At 34.6% G+C, this 21,111-nt stretch overlaps 3 protein-coding genes across 6 annotated transcripts in view; 2 read left to right on the forward strand and 1 right to left on the reverse strand.

The window, feature by feature from the left end:
- LOC140039194 (lipid droplet-associated hydrolase-like) overlaps nt 1-21,111 on the forward strand; it is a 251,811-nt gene extending 230,700 nt beyond the window's left edge. Inside the window, exons 2-7 of one of the 3 annotated variants that reach the window (XM_072084793.1) lie at nt 17,581-17,615; nt 18,328-18,473; nt 18,733-18,882; nt 19,006-19,122; nt 19,528-19,757; nt 20,237-21,111. In XM_072084793.1, the coding sequence (XP_071940894.1) occupies nt 18,353-18,473; nt 18,733-18,882; nt 19,006-19,122; nt 19,528-19,757; nt 20,237-20,563 (945 nt within the window). In that variant the 5' untranslated portion in view covers nt 17,581-17,615; nt 18,328-18,352 and the 3' untranslated portion in view covers nt 20,564-21,111. Of the gene's footprint in view, nt 1-14,625; nt 14,670-17,580; nt 17,616-18,327; nt 18,546-18,732; nt 18,883-19,005; nt 19,123-19,527; nt 19,758-20,236 lie in introns of those variants that run through there. The other 2 variants (XM_072084802.1, XM_072084810.1) reach the window with 2 other exon arrangements.
- On the forward strand, nt 189-9,832 carry LOC140063661 (RCC1-like G exchanging factor-like protein). 2 transcript variants are annotated; one of them, XM_072110110.1, is made up of 13 exons: nt 189-270; nt 419-804; nt 1,302-1,431; nt 1,780-1,908; nt 2,055-2,121; nt 2,437-2,488; nt 3,074-3,158; nt 3,507-3,617; nt 3,994-4,064; nt 4,170-4,257; nt 4,679-4,852; nt 6,098-6,183; nt 7,445-9,832. In XM_072110110.1, exons 2-13 carry the CDS (start codon nt 469-471, stop codon nt 7,520-7,522), a joined length of 1,407 nt encoding a protein of 468 aa, XP_071966211.1. In that variant the 5' UTR covers nt 189-270; nt 419-468; the 3' UTR covers nt 7,523-9,832. The 2 variants fall into 2 exon arrangements, with proteins under 2 accessions (XP_071966211.1, XP_071966220.1); XM_072110119.1 differs by lacking the exon at nt 189-270 and having other exon boundaries at nt 698-804; nt 1,346-1,431.
- On the reverse strand, nt 9,159-16,206 carry LOC140063694 (glycine receptor subunit alpha-2-like). The gene is made up of 9 exons (XM_072110166.1): nt 16,001-16,206; nt 12,915-13,015; nt 12,556-12,623; nt 11,884-12,101; nt 11,490-11,572; nt 11,025-11,165; nt 10,358-10,587; nt 9,847-9,993; nt 9,159-9,405 (listed from the first exon to the last, which is right to left on the reverse strand). The coding sequence occupies exons 1-9, from the start codon at nt 16,084-16,086 to the stop codon at nt 9,160-9,162; spliced, it is 1,320 nt and encodes a 439-aa protein (XP_071966267.1). The 5' UTR covers nt 16,087-16,206; the 3' UTR covers nt 9,159.

Here is a 21,111-nt window from a genome sequence, read left to right on the forward strand (position 1 = left end):
AAAACAAACTTTATTAATGGAGTTGATATAGTAATCTATTGTCATATACTTCTTAGCGATATACCTCTCTAAAGTTAGATTCTTGGCCTACACTTTAATTTATCGCCAATTTATTCTAGCTAGTAGAGGTTAGGCCTCCTGAACTAGCTAATAAGTGATACTGTATTATAATATTAGTAGGCCAATGGAGTCAGTCTAGCTAGCTGTAGTGGGAGATCCTTTTTAGTGTAGTAGGGCTATACCAATGCCAGCAGGTACAAACTGACTCAGGTAGTGTACATCTAGTACTGACAGAAAATAGTACTGTAGTGAAAGGCCCTAGTCCAGCAAGCTCTGTAATAATAATAAATAAATTAAATTAATAAAAAATAAATACTGTGAAATCTGAGAAAATATTTCATTTCTTTTTATTTTCTAGGTAAACCTCATGATGGGTTGCAGTCATCAGTACTAAAATCAAACCAAAGAATGCATAACTGTGTTAAACTATTACACAAAGGAACATATTTAAATAGAATTTTCTTAAAATGTCAAACTCTTTCGTGCCTAGCCAATATCTCACAGCAGACTACAGCATCATCACAACACCGAAACTATTCAAATAAGTATATACATGAACGAGCAGCAGAGGACCTTGCAGTACACAAATTTGGCGGTGACCATCGGCAGCGAAAACACCGTGTCTATGTTTGGGGTTATGCGATGACGGGAAGTTTAGGCGTACCAACGTTTATCAAACCCAAGCCAAGAGTTCCTGTACGAAAAAAACAGACCGCCCCCTATCTGCTTTATTTTGATGAAAAGGTACTGACTCAACTGACTCTTTGTACGCATGGTTAAGCACATCTTTGGAGTTTTTTACGCTTTACCTCGACTGCCCTGTTCAACTTTTTTTGTTTCTGATTGTCAAGAAATTGGAAGTAAATTAAAAAAAAATAAATAACATCGAGTGAATCGGCAATTACAGGATGAATATTTAACAATTTATCGTGCTTATAAACTAAGTCTCATTTGAGGCTTAGGGAGTGGGGTTAAAAGAGTTAAAACGCTGGCACTAGGTCAGGATTGAACCCTGGACCTTGAATTGGAAGGCAAGCATGTTAACCACCAAGCTAAAGCTCCGCTCGTTTTTTTTCATTTAACATCATGTAAATAATCATCATCTAAATATAGATGTTTTTTTTCAGAAACATTTAAGTTCAAATTTATTACCAAATACATAGTAATATTGAAATTTCTACTCCAAGGTTTAAAAACAACAAATATCTTGATTTTAGACTTTTCTGTACTTATACTTGTAGATTTCAGATGTTGCCTGTGGTTATGGATTTTCTCTCTTTTCCAGTAATAGCCTCAGTTCATCTAAACTTTGGGGCACAGGAATCAACACAGACACACAGATAGGCTACCACGAGAAACAAGTGAACAGGGGTAGGTGGATGGATTAGGGTTAGGGAAGGGATATCAGCGATATTTGGTGAAGGAATCGGAACACTAGAAGATGTGCTTAGTTCAACACTCAACTTTATGTGACAAAAAAAATGTGATGCATGTGCCCATATATAGACATTTCGATGTCATATCACTACCATATTTAAGCATATTACACTTTTTTTTTTCAAACTATTTTGATAGTGTATAGACAGAGTGCTGAGGTACTGTATTCTCCTTGTGCCTGAAGTTTGCAAATTAAAATGTCATAAAAAAAGTCTGAAAATAAAAAAAGACACATTTATTTAGATAAAAATTAAAATACATTTTTACAAATGCTTTTTTAAGGTAAAAATTTAGAGTATGTAATAGCACCAGCTGAAATTCATCTGCCTCTGAAAACTCCCCGTTCCACTCGTGTTATTCAAGTTGCTTGTGGAAGAGCGCACTCTCTAGTTTTGACAGATCAAGAAGGAGGTATCAATAAATTAGATTTTTTTAAAATACCTTCTGACAAATAGTATTAATTAAGAATTCTTGGTGATAAAAACATTAAAAATTAAATTATATTCACTAGATAAATATTAGTTGATTAGAAATTGATTTTTTTTGTGATGCTTAAGTTTTTAGTCTAGGGAATAATGCATATGGCCAGTGTGGAAGAAAAGTCATAGAAGATGAAAATTACAGGTAAAGTAACAATTACTTCTTTCTTTTATTATTAGATTGTTCATCAATAGAGGATACCATTTTAATTTTAATAATGATGTTAGTTTGATAGTGTAGACAGAGCTTTTTGTCATTTACTTAAATACACAGAAACAAACACAATAGTATCACTTTCCAGATTTATTGTATGTGCATATAGGTACCTATTTAATGTTCATGTTAACTTATAATACTTGTATTTTTGGGCCTCTTATTTGAGAGAACTGAATATTACTAATAAGATTAATTTAAAATGTTTTTATATTTTAATAATAAATAAATAATTAATTTTTTCAGCTGTAATATGAGAATTCACAACATTTCTGGTATTGAAGGTAAAATAAAAAAGGTTTGTATCACAAATTTGTTTGTAATCTTTCATCCCTAAATTGATTAATGTTTAACTAAAATGAATCAATGCTGGCAATGATGTAGAACAGTTTGCCGCCCTCTGTATTAGTTAGCACGGCCCTAATAGACATACTGTAATAGAAATAATTTTTTAAAGGGTATAATGCTGTACCATCCTGACTAGTTAAGCATGGTTTCCATAAAATCGCTACACAACCGAGCGTAGCGATTCTATGGAAACGCTAGAATTTATCGGGGATCTAGTACGCGAGCGCAAAATATTCTTTTGTACGCGTATACGATTCATCGCCGACACAATCTGCAAAGTTGAACATGGTTGAACTTAGCCGATTTGACTGCGATGAAACGGGGAGCCTTCCTGATTGCGTCTGCGACATCTGCACGTGTAGCGATTTTAATGGAAACGCTGTAGCAATTTTAATGGAAACCAGGCTTTACTGCACATTTACACAAGAATTTAAAGACTATTGTCTACAAAAACAATATAAAAATTAATATATTTATTGATATAATTAATATGTCATGTTGTCATGTTCAGTTATTTACTTTACACTGTTCTTAGATTGTGTGTGGACAAGACCACAGTTTGTTTTTGACAGAAAGTGGACAGGTCTTGAGTTGTGGATGGGGAGCTGACGGGCAAACAGGTTAGGTTTATGATTTGAAGGAAATTATGATAATATAAATATACAAAATGAATGAAATATCTATATGAATTGATTAAAGCTTTATTGAACATTATGGTATACATTGATGTGTAGTAGATCAATAACAGTTAAGCTCTGTCTACACTATTAAACTTTATGTGACAAAAAATGTGATGTGGCCATATATGGACATGATGATGTAATAGCACTACCATATTTGTGCATATCACTACCATATTTGTGCATATCACTACCATATTTGTGCATATCACTACCATATTTGTGCATATCACTATAATATTTGTGCATATCACTACCATATTTGTGCATATCACATCCTGTCCGTAGGTAGAGGAGATTATACAAGTTCAAGTGAGGTCGGTTTAATATTGGGCGATCTGAAAGGTGAAACAATTGTTGATGTTGCTACGTATGCTGATTGCTGCTTAGCTGTGTCAGGTAAGTTGTCTCACTACACACTGAGTACATAACTATAAAGATTACATAAAGCTCTGTCTACACTATCAAACTAGTTTGACAACAAAATTGTTGGCACTGTCTTGATCACGAGTAGAATCTTGCAGGCTTGGATGATTGAGGTTCTTGAACCAAGATGACAACCCACCATGCTATAATAGTCCCATTATCGGGGTTCACAACTTAAAGTTCAATGAACTTACTGTGACCTCCATCCACCCATATACACTGTATACTTATGTTAAGTTAACTGTTGAAATTCATTTGAATTTTATATTTATATATAGCCTCCTCCGCAACACTGTCTTCTTGAATTTGTTCTTGTTCTCTAATTTCTGTTTTACTTTTGTTCTGACAGATAAAGGAGATGTATTTGGATGGGGAAATTCTGAATACAATCAACTTAGATTAGTTACAGATGAAACACAGGTTAGCAAACTGTAGTGTGACAATGTAAATGTAATTTTAATCGTTCTGAAGCTTAACTGAAATTCTGATTAAGTCCTCTCAATCTGTGTTTTAATTTGTCTGCAGATTGCAGAGCCAAGACGTCTTCCTTTAAAGGATGTTGGACGGGTTGTATCCGTGGCAACTGGTGGCACGGTCTGTGCACTTCTCAATGGTTAGTGTTTTCATTATCTATAATAAAGAAATGATATTTGTCCTAATAATTTGACTTTTTTTGTTCTTATATTATATTACTCTTTAAAGGTTAAAGGTTCACTGGCATATAGCTTGTTTTAAAACAGTATAGTATAGGATTTATTGATTGAATACAAATTTAAAGCTCTATCTACACTATCAAACTTTATGTGACAAAACAATGTGATGTGTCCATATATGGACATGATGATGTCATAGCACTACCATATTTAAGCATATCACCACCATATTTGGCCACATCACACTTTTTGTTGTCAATCTAGTTTGATAGTGTAGACAAAGCTTTAGCGGGGTGGGAGTCAAAGATATATTCTTAAAACAATGAGTCATTGGATGTTTCAGACTGACTGACAGTTGGAAAACATGTGCTTTTGTTTCAGATTCTGGTGATGTGTATGTGTGGGGTTACGGTATATTAGGCAAGGGGCCAAAGCTTTCAGAAAGCAAAAGACCTGAACCCATCCCTGCTATTCTTTTTGGCCGTAGAGAATTGAAGGAACACATCAAAGTTACCAGGATATTCTGTGGAATGCACCATTTTGCTGCCTTAACAAGTAAGATAAATACAATTGTATTTTCTTTATACACCTTTTGCTTTTAGAGAAATCCTCCTTATAAAGGCATGTATGTTAGTAGTAAATGAATAAGAGCCAACAACATACAATGCTCTGTGTACAGTTTGTCCCCTTCATAAGGGGAGCAGGTTTCAGTGGGATAAAGGGTCAGTGGAATGGAGGGTCAGTGGGGTGGAGGGTCAGTGGGATGGAGGGTCAGTGGGATGGAGGGTCAGTGGGATAGAGGAGTGGTAGGAAGGCCCAGAATTGAAACTTACTACCAAGAATTTAAAGTACTGTAACACAAATAACAAGAGTCCATACAGAGTAATTCATAATGTATTAATACTGTATACACGTAATGTACATGTCATTAAATAATATAAATACAAAATATTACAATTTATATTAAAATATGTTATTTAGTGTAGGCTTAGTGTATGTATGCATTAATGACTTTCTCGTTCTGTCAAATCAATACTTTTGGAATGAGAAGTTGATGAAGGTTGAATAAATGCATATATACATAATAATACAAGTATAAAGCTCTGTCCACACTATCAAGCTAGTTTGAAAAAAAAGGGCCAAATATGGTAGTGCTATGGCATCATCATTTCCATAATACACATCACATTTTGTTGTCACATAAAGTTTGATAGTGTAGACAGAGCTTTAGGCAAATTTACATGTATAACATGATTACAATCATTCAAGTTGAGTGTATTTCATTTGTTTAAATAATTGAATTTATTGCCATGACAACATGAACAATAAATATAACAATATAATTACAATTTGAAAAAAAGCCTAGAGGCAGGATTTGTGTCCTAGATTTGGCTAGAAAGCATGTTAACCACAAACCAATTGTACTTATAATTATATGTGTACTATAAAGCTCTGTCTACACTATCAAACTACAGTAGGTTGACAAAAAAAGTGTGATATGTCCAAATATGGTAGTGATATGCCTAAAATATGGTAGTGATATGCCTAAATCATGGTAGTGATATGCCTGAAATATGGTAGTGATATGCCTGAAATATGGTAACTGTGATATGCCTAAAATATGGTAGTGATATGCCTAAAATATGGTAACTATGATATGCCTAAAATATGGTAGTGATATGCCTAAAATATGGTAGTGATATGACATCATCATGTCCATATATGGGTACATCACATTTTTTTGTCACATAAAGTTTGATAGTGTAGACAGAGCTTTATAATTGGTATTTGTTTTTCAAGGTGATGGTGACCTGTACACATGGGGTCAAAACTCCCATGGTTCATTGGGACTTGGTATTCATCTTGACCAGTACTTTCCACTCAAGGTATGTTTATTTTCACTTGATGTTTAACTTGCATTTGAGACACAGGCAATAATACCTTTCACATCGACTAAAGCTCTGTCTCTATCAAACTTTATGTGAACTAGATTGAAAAAAAAATGTGATGTGCCCATATATGGACCATTTACTCCATGATATGGACATGATGATGTCATATCACTACCATATTTGGGCACATCACAATTTTTTTTTCAATCTAGTTTGATAGTGTAGACAGAGCTTAACAGTTAATACACACCAGGGCATCAACACTTTTTGATGAAGCCGATTAGAGTGGATTTCAAGTAACCGCTTCTAAAGGCAGTGGATTACCCAATTCTAAAATACTAGTTAGTTCTGTAATGTCAAAAAATATCTATATAAATTGCATATAAATGTGTCATAGAATGACAAAATATCAAGACAGTATGGTATATGTAAATACTATAATTTGCACAATTAGGCATAAAACAGGTGCTTAATACAGACATTGGTAATATTATGTCTTTTTTGTAAAAGAAACAATTATTTGTAAAGCTCTGTCTACACTTTTATGTAACAAAAAAAATGTGATATGCCCATATATGGACATGATAATGTCATATTACTACCATATTTGGCCACATCACACTTTTTTTGGGTAAGCTAACCCTTTTTGATAGTGTGGACAGATCTTTAGTTGGTCATCTCAAAACGTTTTCTCTATTTTTTTAAATATAATAGTATACAAATAATGAATGTTTATGAGTGCAATGGTACAAATAATGGCACGAGGTGAATGATGAAAGGTTATATCAACGAGGCAAAGCCGAGTTGATATAACCTTTCATCATTCACCAAGTGCCATTATTTGTACCATTACACGAATACAAAACATTCATTATTTGTTTTATATAACATCTAAATAACAAACAAAAATGTTTCAAAAAGTACTATTTAACGATCGTTGAATAGTGCGTACTATTGCACGCCATGTGACCCACATTCGTCCAATCAAATGACAGGAATTTATATAGGTGTTATATAATATCTAATATTATCTAGTATATATAAAATATAAAATAGTTAAAATATTTTAATTTGAATTTTAACTTTATAATCAATATTTTGCCATTGTCGAGAAACATTAAAATATATATAATGACATAAAATGAATACCATTATAACCTGGCTAATGTTATGCAAATAAAAACTCAATATATTATAAATAAATAAATAATTAAATATAATAATAAATGAGTATTTTTATGGTTTGTTTTTATAGGTTGGTGTGCCAGCGGAAGTTATTGATGTTGCCTGTGGTGTTGATCACATGATCGCACTTGCAAAAACGTTTATATGATTAGGCCCTGTCTACGCTATCAAACTAATTTGACAAAAAAGTGTGATGTTACCAAATATGGTAGTGATATGCACAAATATGATACAGTAGTGATATGACATCATTAGGTCCATATATGGGCACATGTTATATGCACATAAAGCTTGTTCTAATGCTATGGCTCACAGTTTTGTGTTTCTAAATTTCAATTGGTGCTGTCTTTTTGAGGTTGTAAAAAGCCTAGACAATCTGTAAAACTATTATCAATTAAGGGGGACACTAACAGGACCAAAATTTCCCCCCTTAATAGAAGCGTTCACTGAACAGGAGTGTGCCCTGAATAGGGGTGTCCCCTGAAAAGGGGTGTGACCTAGATAGGGGTGTGCCCTGAGTAAGGTTTGTTCGTAATTTTGAAACATATATTATCCTTGTTCATTTTACGGAAAATAGGGCTTTAATAGGGCTGGCCCCACAATAGCATTCTGTATAATTCATAATCTCACTATCTATAATGCTGAATCATGTTATTGCACACATGTTCATTTTCACCTAGCATCCATTGTTTAGTATTGGTACTAACCATGCATATACATTTATTCCATTCATTATGCTCTATTCAAATTTAGACATACCATTATTAATTTTTAAAATGCGTATGGACTCTCAATTTAATTATTGATTGATTGATTGATTGATTGATTGATTGATTGATTGATTGATTGATTGGCATCATAGTTTTGTATTTGTAGTGTACAGTAGGTCTTGTATTCATCATTTTAATTAAATTATTAGTTTTAATCAATAACATAATAATTTCTTTTTCTGCTCTGTAGATATATCTTTAATTACAGTGAGTGGCAGTATACATTCCCAAGAGACTCAAATTAATATGCCTATTCTGTTCTTATTCAGTGTTTACAAATTAGATATACAGTCAATATTGTTGAAAATATCGCCGTAGTAACTATATACATTTAATCATACGTTTATGTTTTGTGTCATTTTGAAGTGCTTTGTTGCTGATATTGTTATAACATATATGAATAAATGAGCGAAGTCCCATCAAAGTTTGTAACTATGGCAATGATGCAAGACTATTATGTATCCTTTGGTTTGATGTTTGATGAAATAATGTATATAATTGTATAACGTGCCTGCTGTATGTATCCTTGCCTTTTATCCAGCTGCCATTCGGGCACTGAATGCTTATCAGTGTACCGTACGAGAGTGATGTGATACTTTGTAATTATTTTTGTTAGTTTTAGAGCAACCATAATTTCTATGTATATTAATTTTATATGCAAATGACAATAATTGGAAGTAATTTTCCACTGATGAATGACGCAAAATTACGGAAACATCAAATGGTAATGATGGGTCGTTCTAAAGTTTTTTTTATCACGTACAAACAAATATATCGTAAACATTCGTGATCAGTCTATAGATCATTTTCTCTCACAATTGCCATGAAGAGGAAAGCAGACAGCAGTAGGCCTAGCTCCTAATGTAATAATTCACAGTAGGTGTGTTATACCACAAATAATGAATGTTTGTATGATTAACTGTTCTATTTAACGACGTTAAGTTAACGTTTCAAATCGTGAAATATTGTAACCATTCAACTCACAAACATTTATTATGCCTATTTGTATGATATTTCATGGATTTTTAAAACGATTCACAATTATAATAAATGTAATTAATGATATTAAGTAACATGTTGGGAATACAATTCTGGAGAAAAAATCAATTTTATAAGCTAATGCAATGCGTTTGTATGAATATTCTTCCGCCTTCTGTAAAGCCATTTCTTCTTCTCGTTCGCTTTTTGACACGTCATCGGAATAGACATTCTGGAAATGCAGTGGGATGTATTTGCTGTTAGAAACGTTCTTCACCTGTTTCTGTGGATGGAAACAGTTACGGTGTGGTTAGCATGTTCTCAAAAAGTTCTTTTTTTCGCCCGTGTTTGCGCAGCCAAAACAAAATTATCGTTTCATTTTCCAATGAAGTGCGCATGATCAGTCATTACCAAACATTTGTATCGCATTTAGGCCTATCCGATAATTATCCGATTTGAATTAGATAATTATCGGTTTATTTTTTTCCACAGGCAGTTTATCGGTTATTTTTTTGCTGCTGAAAAACGGCATTTGATTACCTTTTGTCATCGGACATTGTGGAAATATAGTGGGATGTAATTACTGTGAAATTAAGGTTAAACGGGAAAGAGCGTTATTTAGGAAGTTTTGTTGTGTCCAATCTGCGGAATGTCTCCTATTTCTCTCTGTTTTGAGAATCGTATGTAAATTAAATGTAATAAAGTATAAATAGTCATCACTAACCGATTTATTTTTTCGTTTTTTTTCGAATTGTTTTTTCGCTTCTTCTCCATGTTTTTTGGCCGTTGTGTAGATGTGATGCGCGAGCGCGTACTCCAATAACGCAAGGTTGATAAATGTTTGGCATAACCCCATCCACCAGTCCATAACCTAATAGAGATTCATTGAAATCATTCTGATTTTTGTACAAAATTTGTACAAAAATCAGAAGAAATACACAATATAAATAAATATGGGGCGCTAAACATAAAGAAAACAAACATTGATTTCTCGAAACCAACCATGCAATTTGAGTTATAACATTGATGACAGACGGAAAAGTGGAAATTAGGCCTACTAGAAACAAACTAGACTTGCCCTAAGTCTGTAGTTATTTCGAAGCTTAATAGCTAAAGTAGTATACGTATGAAACGCCATATGTGCCAAATTATTTATCTTTTTACTAATTTACAACGTCAAAACCCCGTCTGGAACCCAGACTAGAAACCAATTCAATTGAATTTGAAATTCTTACAGTCGCATATCCAAGTTTTGGTGTCAACCGTTGAGCAGATACCATCTGTGTGTAAAACGTTAGCACCGTCGTCATCCCTAGTGAGATGCGGGCTGGAACGGCTCCGATATCGATCCAAAAGTTGATCCAACTAAGGACCACTAGACCACCAGCAGGGTACATATAACCCCATACGTAGAAGTTCCTCTGTCTCTGAAGTCTGAGGGTGAACCCGATGCAGGAGATGTTTTCTATGTGACGTGTGCAAAGGAAACCAATTTATAAGACAATTTTTAAGTGTCCTCGGGTTAAAAAAGGAAATTCAACTTCCATTTTGGCACATTAGAATTTAATAAATGTATACAATGTATAAGTCATAGTGATAAAGGCCTTCATGTAACCACTATAATACAGATCTATATATATATCTATGATTATGAACAATTTATGCTTATTTTGACAATTTCAAAATTTTGGAATTTATTTTAAATTAATTAAATTTATTTTAATTATATCGTAATATCTTTTCATTTTCCATCTTGTACTGACGAAATAAATGTAATGAGACGACCTCACGTAATTTGACCAATCGCAAGCGATGGATCATCCAAACTGTCGCTTTGATTCGTCAAATTACGTCATTGTGTTACGTCATATGGAAAAAATACTTCAGCAAAGTGTACTATACCTGTGTATGAAACCGGTTCGTAGAAAGCGTATTGTTCTTCGACTTGAGGCGTGTGGTAATGGGCGACCGATGATACAGCAGATAAATCGATAGAGTTGTTATACGACCAATCCAGATGTATCTGATCGTCGATATAACCAACTGTAATATACAAAATAACATAGGCTTACTAAGCATTTAATGATTATCACAAGTTAGATACAACAAATACGCGCGTACAACCAATATGTGCGTAAAATCAATACGCGCGTACAAAATATGTACAGGTTTTAACAATATTTGAACGCGCGTGTCGAATAATGTATCAGATCTGGATAACACAACGGATCGGTATATAACACAGTAACTGCTTCAGTGATATTGTAATGTGATGGCGCTAGTTACCATCCGTTATGCGTGAGTAATCTGTCAATGACGTAATGCAGCAGTAGACAATCGTTGTTGCCTATTCGTGTATACACTTACAATTCGTCATTTTTAACGGACATCTCTGAACGTCAAATGGGAAGTAAACGTAATCCATCGGACAGAAATGCCTTATCTTCATTCTGAAACAATTGAATATACAGTATAAAAAAATAAAAAATTGAACATTTTGATACCCAGAAGGCTATAGAGAGAGGTTAAAAACAGACGAGGCAAAGATGCTTTAAATATAATAATTACTATAAAATATGACGATCTCTGCTGGGGAAATGTTGTGGGTGGTGAAAATTGCCTGCCTCATACTGGCTACCGCCCTGAACCCATTTATTTCAGCATTCAATAACAGGTTTCCCTAATTTGTCTTTTATGTAATTTTTTACTGATAATTATTTTATGTCAATAAGTGGGAATAGGAAAAAAAGATGGATTGTACCTGGTGACGTAAGATACATTGTCTGGTTTACTTATTCTGACCACCTGATTACTTTTAGTGACGTCACTTATATCGGCCTCTGTCGAATCGGTAAATATCATATTTGGTATCCACACTTTATTTACGTCACTTCCTATGAGGACTAGAGCTTCACTCTGGCTATGATTCAGTCGCCAATCAGACCATAGAACCTCCAGGAGTATTGTCATACTAAAATCCTGAATGTATTTATTTTAGTTTTTAAGCATGCAGTATAGAAGTTTTATATGAACATTATCTTGTTGCGTGTAGGTCTACCCCTCTCCTGAAGCGCAAATAGGTAAACGGGAATCAATAAAATACAAGCACGCACTAACCAGTGATCAAAATGAAGTCAAGTCAAGTGCCTCTACGCGCGCCCGTGTGTATGTGTCTCATTTGTATATGACACGACTGTTCGCGTAATACTTGGTTCCCACTAAAGACGTAACACAAGGACGTAACGCAAAGTGAGTTGACCAATCACAATCGATGGATTATTTTGAACTGTCGCTTGCCATTGGTCAACATGCGTTTAAGGAGCACGAATACTTTCTTCGTACCATGCAAGTATTTGACCAATATTCTGCGACGAACCATGTTAACATCGCCGAATAGACCTATTTTTCCTAGTGTGAATCAAGCTTTACTTACCTGGTTCTGTTCTCGAATTGAATCAATTCCAAGGATTGTCATGTGAACGTAAATATTATCCGCCTTACCTAAATATAACGGTACTGCATTTTAATAAATATTTTAATAGAAATGTTAAAACAATATTGTGGCCTATTATATTAAAGATAGAAGATCAGCAATTACACCTTAATGCTTGGTTCCCACTAGAGACGCAACACAGCGCTAAGACGTAAACGCAACGCAAGCGTGTTGACCAATGACAGTTCGAATAATCCATCGCTTGTGATTGGTCAACTCAGTTACGTTGCGTTACGTGCTTCTCCTAATGTTGCGTCTCTAGTGGGAACGAAGCTTTATGATTAAAACGATTTACATACCTGTATTTAACGGTCTAGAAATGGCAAGATTCGGACGGTTAAGTAATTCTTCCAGCACGCTAACATGTTCGTTATAACCGTTGTTAAAATATGCCAAGAAACTAAAGATAATTTAAAGCTTTTTAATTTGCCGTATTTATAACCACATGTAACAATATAGGCCTATCAGGAATGTCATATTGGTATAAAGGTATAAGGTTTATATAACATCCCGTATTTTAAAGACCAATTTATACAGACGAGCGTTAACGGAAACCGCCTGTCCGCTCCGCGTTGTGACATGTGTACATGGTCAAAAGGAATAACATAGATTCTATATTGTTATTACCGTTATCGCTCGTCTGTGTAAATTGGCCTTAAAGCTTGGTTCCCACTAGAACGTAACGCAAGGACGTAAACGCAACGCAAGCGTTTTAACCAATGACAAGCGAAGTTATATAGACATTTAGCAATCACAAGCGAATAAGCCATCGCTTGTGATTGGTTAATTCACTTGCGTTGCGTTACGTCCTTGTGTTGCGTCGCTAGTGGCAACCACGCTTTACTCTGAACGTGTACGTAGGCCTATAAAGCTTGGTTCTCACTAGAACGTAACGCAAGGACGTAAACGCAACGCAAGCGTTTTAACCAATGACAAGCGAAGTTATAGACATTTAGCAATCACAAGCGAATAAGCCATCGCTTGTGATTGGTCAATTCACTTGCGTTGCGTTACGTCCTTGTGTTGCGTCGCTAGTGGGAACAACGCTTATGGAAACGAACTGCTAGGATTGCATTACAGTGTATGTGTTTCTTTCCACGCCGCCTTTATCTGACAGCATGTTTCTATTTCATAGCAGCTGAGTGGTTTCGAATCCGGGTCCGGGTCTACACTATCAAACTGATCTGACAAACAAGTGTGATGTGTCCAAATATGGTAGTGACATTACATCGTCATGTTCATATGGGCACAGCACATTTTTGTCACAAGTTTGATAGTGTAGAAAGAGCTTTATGATAGTTAACACTCCTCTCCTCCTCTATTCAAGTATCTTTTCCATACAACATAGATAATATAAATTTATACCATACATATACACGATTTTTAGAAAACATGAACTCGTTTTTAACAATGCTGTGAATATCAATAATGTTCGTAAGATATTAATATTCCAAATGACATGCCGGTGACGATTTGATCGCCTAACAATACGGTACTACACCACAAGTAAATCGATCTATAGATATAAACAGAGAGCACCCAATATTGCATTGTCATGCAGTGAGATACATTGCATTATTTGCACACATTAAATTAAAAATTGTGAAGGAGAATGCAGTAGTTATAATTATACTATAGAAAACTTTTCTTACGTACGTTGTTCTTTGCTACTCAGTAAAGCCTATTTTCCACTAGGCGAATTTGTTCGCACGAATCGAAAGCGTCATGCTATCCGCATGCGTATTCGAATTTCTGTCTGTCATACTCCCTTCTTCGACGAATTCTAGTTCCTTTGATTTTTCGCTTCCTTTTTCTACATTCTATACTACTTTTTCATATTCTACCATATTATATACCTATGTTATATTTTCGATCTTCTACTACTATATACGATACACTTATATAAACATACACTATTGTACAACTCTGCATCGCGCACATCGTACGCACGCATTTCATTCTATTACGCACACGCACTAATATCGAACATAGAGTATTTTAAACTAAAACCATACAACAAGACATCCACCGGTTCAGTTCAAAACCATTTTAAGGTAAATTTTTAATTAATTATTTTCTATCCACTCTACCATTTTCATATAAAGATACCATGGAACCACGTCAGGTCAAGTTCAATATTGAATATCGAAACGTGGCAGGCTATAGGCGCTTGACCTTTGACAAGATCGCCTAAAATTTATAATTTAAATCTACGATACTTAGGCCTAGCCTAGGCTAGTATTGTATATTCAGGAATAGCCGCTCCATAGTCTCTTTGCTTTTCTTCCTTATATCTTATTCTGATTAACTCAAAATTATTTTTACTAACAAACGTTACTATTTGTATGCCTAGGCCTAGGCCTAGGCCTAGTGTGTAAACATTATTGACATAATTTCATAAACATCTTCATGTCGTAAAACTACTCGTAACATTTTTTCTCAACTTTCTATCATATAAAGTCGTAGTTAGTCATGCCTCGGGTCACATTCTATGGTCTCCGTACAGGTAGGCTACTACATCAGTACTTCTATGAATGGATGACTAGCCGGTGACAAAACGCTAGTTGGTCATACACAGTACCGTTTTTGATTTTACGATCATTCGGGAAACCACCTCACGACGAAGGAACAGATTAATAGGGACATTTTTTTTTACTTCCTTGCCTCATGCTATACTGTTTACGTCCGTGTGCCAAGAAGTGGGAACCATGGCCACGTTTTACTTATTCATAGGCCTAGTTCATGAACTATTAGTAGTATAAGGCCAATACCAATGTTAGATGTTGACTTGTAGCATTGACTTGATGATTTAAGTCCGTTAATAGTATGCACGCCTAGATATGTCATAATCGATGAAGTCATTAATATGACAAATTGTTACTAATTGGATAGCCAAAGACTATGAATTATAATTTTAGTAGAAAATGGTCATTTAAATCCGGGTCTACTGCATTTTCCCAAATAAAGGATAAATATTTTGAGAATCTTTCGTTAAATCGCCACTTGATATTTATACTTATAGTTAAATGATTTTTCTTGTTTGCGCTTTTGACATAAAACATTGTTAAGAGCGTGTTGGACGTTCGATTACTGATCGTGAGATCGAGGTTCGAATCCAACTCTCCCCGCATTGCTTGTATCCTTAGGCAAGATACTTTACTTACATTTGCCTCTCTCCACCCAGGTGTATAAATGGGTACCCAGTTGCGCTGATTACTAGCTGCATTATGGCTTTTGTTTCCATACGTGTTTGATCCAAAAACATGACTGGGGTAATAATGTTCAGCGCTTAAAGGTTTCACAACATTAGGCGTTATATACATCCAGGATATTATTATTATTAAACATGATATACAAAACAAAACATAATTGAGAATGTAATTACCTTTCACTAGTACTGGATGTAGAAAAAACGAATCCATTGTAATTGCCAACAATTAATGTCGTAATTAAAATAAATACGAGCCTCATGTTTTTTCTCACTAGACTTGAGTAAATTGCAGTTTTCGAACGCGACGTACTTTTTCTGCTCTATTTCTTGCGTCAACTCCGACGTCTCTTATTCACAATTCTTCCCCACAGAGTCAAACCGTCCGCGTATTATTCGCGCCGCCTCAAGTTCTTGGGTGACTGTCAACCTATTGCGTTGTATTGTGTATACTATTTGCATTATTAGCTTAAATTAAACGTAACGCTCATTCATGCGTATCGCTACCATAGCAACGTGATACTATATTAATGAACATAATAAATACGTACGTACGATGTATCAATATACTTTAACGGTTGTTTCTCAATAAATAACTTGCAGCGAGAAATAAAACCTGACTATAGCTTTAAGCGCTATGAATTTGTCAACGTTGATATATTTGTCTAAGGGTTCCGCATGATAATGTGTATGAATATTAGGATATTGAAATCAAAACAATAAAATAATTACTTTATTTGGCCTATAGAAACAAGTTGAAGTCGTTTCTGAGTTGATAGCGCCGCAGTGAGTGCGAAATGTAATTTTTCAGACGCGGCATGAGTGGTGTCGAATTGTGATGAAAAGTTTACTAGGACGATACTCTAAAGGCCACTTTACACAGACGAGCGGTAACGGTAATAAAAAATAGAAACTATGTTATTCCTTATGACCATTTAAACACAACGCGGAGATACAAATATTAAATTGGAATAACAATTAAAGATACCAATGAATATGAATCGAGACAGCATTTTATCTCAGCTATGGCACTGGTAACGATTTCGGAGTCGTATTTGATCGTCTCGCACTATTCGGCCCTGATCAACATAGGCCTATTATGTTTTTTTACTTTTATCATCGAAAAGATGGTACAAATAAAAATGTAATATAATAATGTATGTTTCTTTTAGATAATTCTTTTTATCAACTGTTTGGCCGGGTTCTTGTTGTGATTTTGTCCTCATTATGTCTGTTTATCATATTGTTAACCTACTTTTTCTTTTCAATGTTTTACTTCAATTTTAATTGTATTTAAAATAATATTGATTGCAATAAATGTTATCGTATCGTACATGCTGTCATTTGAAAACAGTATTATTATTGTAATGATCTGTTCAGTGAAAATCAATAAAATTGACATTAACTAGCATAATAAGACATAATATCACGTGACTTGCTATGTAATTGGTACGGTACGGGAATATTAACTATAGGCTAGGCCTATATTGTTTATTATTTATTTCGAGGAAAACAATAAAATAGAAGATATCCGGTTCAAAACGTTGAATGTACAATTTATATACCCCGTGTGCATCATCTATGAATAAACAATGTTTACAATGATAAAAATAGCACAACGTGTTTACTGTAAAACCGAGGAAGAAAACCCGACAAAACAGTATTATTAGTAATAAAATAAATATACGGCGACGGTGGCGTTTCATACGTATAGGGGGCGTTTCTTCGGCGCGCGGCGGTAAACAAACTAAAACTACGCCTAGGCGGTCCTAAAAGAAGCTCTAGTTTTATGGTAAATAGCTGATTACCGAGTGTTTTTTTTTACTTCGTACTTCTAGGTTAGGTAGCCATGTTACTAGAGGATACTTTATTTAATATAAGTTAGTAAGGACTAGCCTAGCCTAGAATACTAACTAAAATACAATAAAGTCTAGGCCTAGGTTAGAGACAAGCTTGCGAGCGTCACTGACCGACGAACTAGTCATATTGCCGCCCGAGGGCCTAGACTCTAGGGGAATCATTTAGGGCCTAGCCTACAAGAACCTAGTAGTTCAGACTAGAAGAATCATCATACTGATCTATCTAGGCAGCTAGTATTAGTAGGCTATGCCTTTTGTCTAGGTGGGTTATAATGGCAATCCAATAATATAAATATAGCATTTCATTATTTATTTGGTCTATTTGAGTATATACATAAAAAAAAAACTGTAATTGGGGAGATCATCATGTGATCATCTGGTGTATAATTGATATGTATGTTTATTTCAACAGATTATAATTATTAAATTAATTCACTATACACAGTATTGTACTCAATAACATTTTATATCAACTTTTTACCAACAGTCACCATTCATTAAACACTTGTAACTGGCTTCAACCTAACTTCCAAGCGTCCTTCCAGGAAATCGCACATCCAGACATAAGGATGGTAATTGAATAACTACTTTGAAGCAGCTTTGCATCCGGAAGCAAATTAACATTGTATGTCTTTATTATTTCAGATTGTAGGCCTAAGGCTAGGCCTAAATGATGTCTGTGAATTTACCCAAGATTTGTTTTATGCGAGTGCTCAATATCCTCACTCATGTTGTCAAGTATGAGCCTGCTGTGGAGTCATCACATGATGCAATCATTCTTATCATTCCTGGTACGTTCTGCTGCAGTAGTACTCATTTTCTGAAGTAAACCCTGGACATTTCTCATGCAGTAAATTTACACAGTGAGCTCATTGTTAATTAATATAACTAATATATGGACATGATGATGTCGTATCGCACTGTCAGCTTTAACATTGCAATAAATTCTGTTCTGCAGAAATAAAACTTTGCTGATACCACTGAGAGCAAGAACATTACATTTTCTGAAATAATTAAATTAATAATTATTATTTAATTATGATGTATTAGGAAATCCAGGAGTAATGACCTTCTATGAGGTGTTTATGGAAGAGCTGTTTTTAAAAGGAGAAAAGAAAATACCAGTCTGGGGAATTTCCCATGCTGGTCATCACAAAAGGTCCACTATCATTGGTCAACCAACAAATGAAGAAATAAAAGGTAAAGCCTTGTCTCACTATCAATGTTTTTGTGACAAAAAAAGGTGATGTGCCCATATATGGACATAACTGGACACCAAGGTTTTTATAAGTCTAATCATGTTTCTTTTACTTTTTTCCTAAGATGTTGAAAACAGTCCTGATATTCACAGTCTGAAAGGACAAATTAAACATAAAATAGCATTTATTAAAAACCACATTCCAGCAAATAAGAAACTAATTCTTATTGGCCATTCTATAGGTGAGTACTAACATTATTCTGCGTGACAATATTCTTTTCTTTCTCTATTAAATATAGAACTTGCTTTCCCAGAGTGAAACATCACAATGTGAGAGGCTTAAAGATCTGTCTACACTATCAAACTTTATGTGACAACAAAATGTGATGTGTCCACATGATGATGTCATGTCACTACTAAATTAGGGCATATCACTACCATATTTGGGCACATTACTATTTTTTTGTTAAACTAGTTTGATAGTGTAGACAGATCTTTATATATCTGTTGATGGTGTGTTGGCAGGGGTTTATTTGCACTACAACCTTTGACAGTTAAATATTCAAAGTAACTTTGATTTAAACCCTGTGTTTGTCAAGCATATCCATTTCCACCAAGCTAATTTTATGACATTATCTATTTCTTAGGATGCTATATTATTCTAAAGATGATGGATGAATTGCCTAGGAGGAAAGTTATCAAATCCTATCTGTTATTTCCAACAATTGAACGCATGCTTGTGTCTCCAAATGGTGTGATACTCGGGCCAATACTTATGTACCTACGATGGTTAGCTATTCTTCCAGTTTACTTTCTGTCTCTTCTGCCCCAGGATCTTCAGAGCAGACTCATTGGATGGCATTTTAGAAGCAACAAAGTAAGTTATGATTTTTGTTTACACTGTACAAATAAGTAAAACTTTTATGTATTCACTCAAAAATAGAAAATAAAATTTTATATTGGGTGGATGTGCCATCTGTCTACACTATCAAACGTTATGTGACAACAGATGTGATGTTCCCATATATGGACATGATGATGTCATATCACTACCATATTTGGGAATATCACTATCATATATAGGTACATCACACTTTTTTTCAACCTAGTTTGATAGTACACAGAGCTTACGGAACCTTATAAATCCTTAAATCTTATTGTAGATATGTAAAAGTTTCATTTATTCATTTTGTGCAGAAATAGAATATAAAATAAATAAAAAATTGTCTGAGGTCTCTGGATGTGTCATTCGAGGAGCCTTGAATCTCTTTTACTTTGCAAAAATGTAAAGGTTTCCTTTATTCATTCTGTGCACAAATAGAATAAAAAATAAAATAAATTAAATCTGTTTATCAGGTCCCTGGATGTGCCATTCGAGGAGCCTTGAATCTCTTTGATCCAACTGTTGCTGCAAATGCTTCTTACATGGCATCGCAAGAAATGCATGAAGTAAAAAACTGCGACCACAAACTTGTGCAGAGGCATCTGTCAAAACTCTGTTTATATTATGGAACATCGGACAGATGGTGTCCTGTGCAGTACTACTCGGAAATTAAGGAACATTTTCCCGACGGAGATATACGACTCTGTAAAGAAGGGATGGAACATGCATTCTGTTTAACTTCTAGTACTAAAATGGCGTCAGTTATGTGGCCGTGGATAAAAGATGACATTAACAAATGAAATATTTGGTTTATTATATTTTAAAAACTAAGTTCACTATATTGATAGTTTATTATAATCAAAGAACTTATAACACAAGAATCTCCTGTTCGTCCGAAGCGCGTAACAATTTCGAAAGGCATTGTGGGATAGAATAGAGCTATGGGTGGCGCCATTGTGAGCCATGGAGTAGGGCACCCGCATCAAATTAAAAAGTCAAAATCATAGAGGGGATCTGCTAATGCTCTAGGGGGGATAGAGTAATTGACTGAGGAGTAGGGCGCCCGCATCAAATTAGAAAGTCAAAATCATAGAGGGGATCTGCTAATACTCTAGGGGGGGTTAGAGTATTGACTTCCTAGTTTGGAGGGGGCGCTGCTCCATGCTGTGAAATGGCGTCGCCCAGTTTGACCTTTTAACCCTGTACTTCCGATACTGTGTTTTGAATGCAAATTGAAGAACAAGAGATTCTTGTGTTATAAGTTCTTTGTTATAATATATTACATTTTTTACCTTCAGAAAGAAATCTAAAAGGTGATTATTATACCATAACATTAATATGCACTTAT

The sequence above is a fragment of the Antedon mediterranea genome, chromosome 1, assembly GCF_964355755.1.
Source record: "Antedon mediterranea chromosome 1, ecAntMedi1.1, whole genome shotgun sequence".
Lineage (NCBI taxonomy): Eukaryota > Metazoa > Echinodermata > Crinoidea > Comatulida > Antedonidae > Antedon > Antedon mediterranea.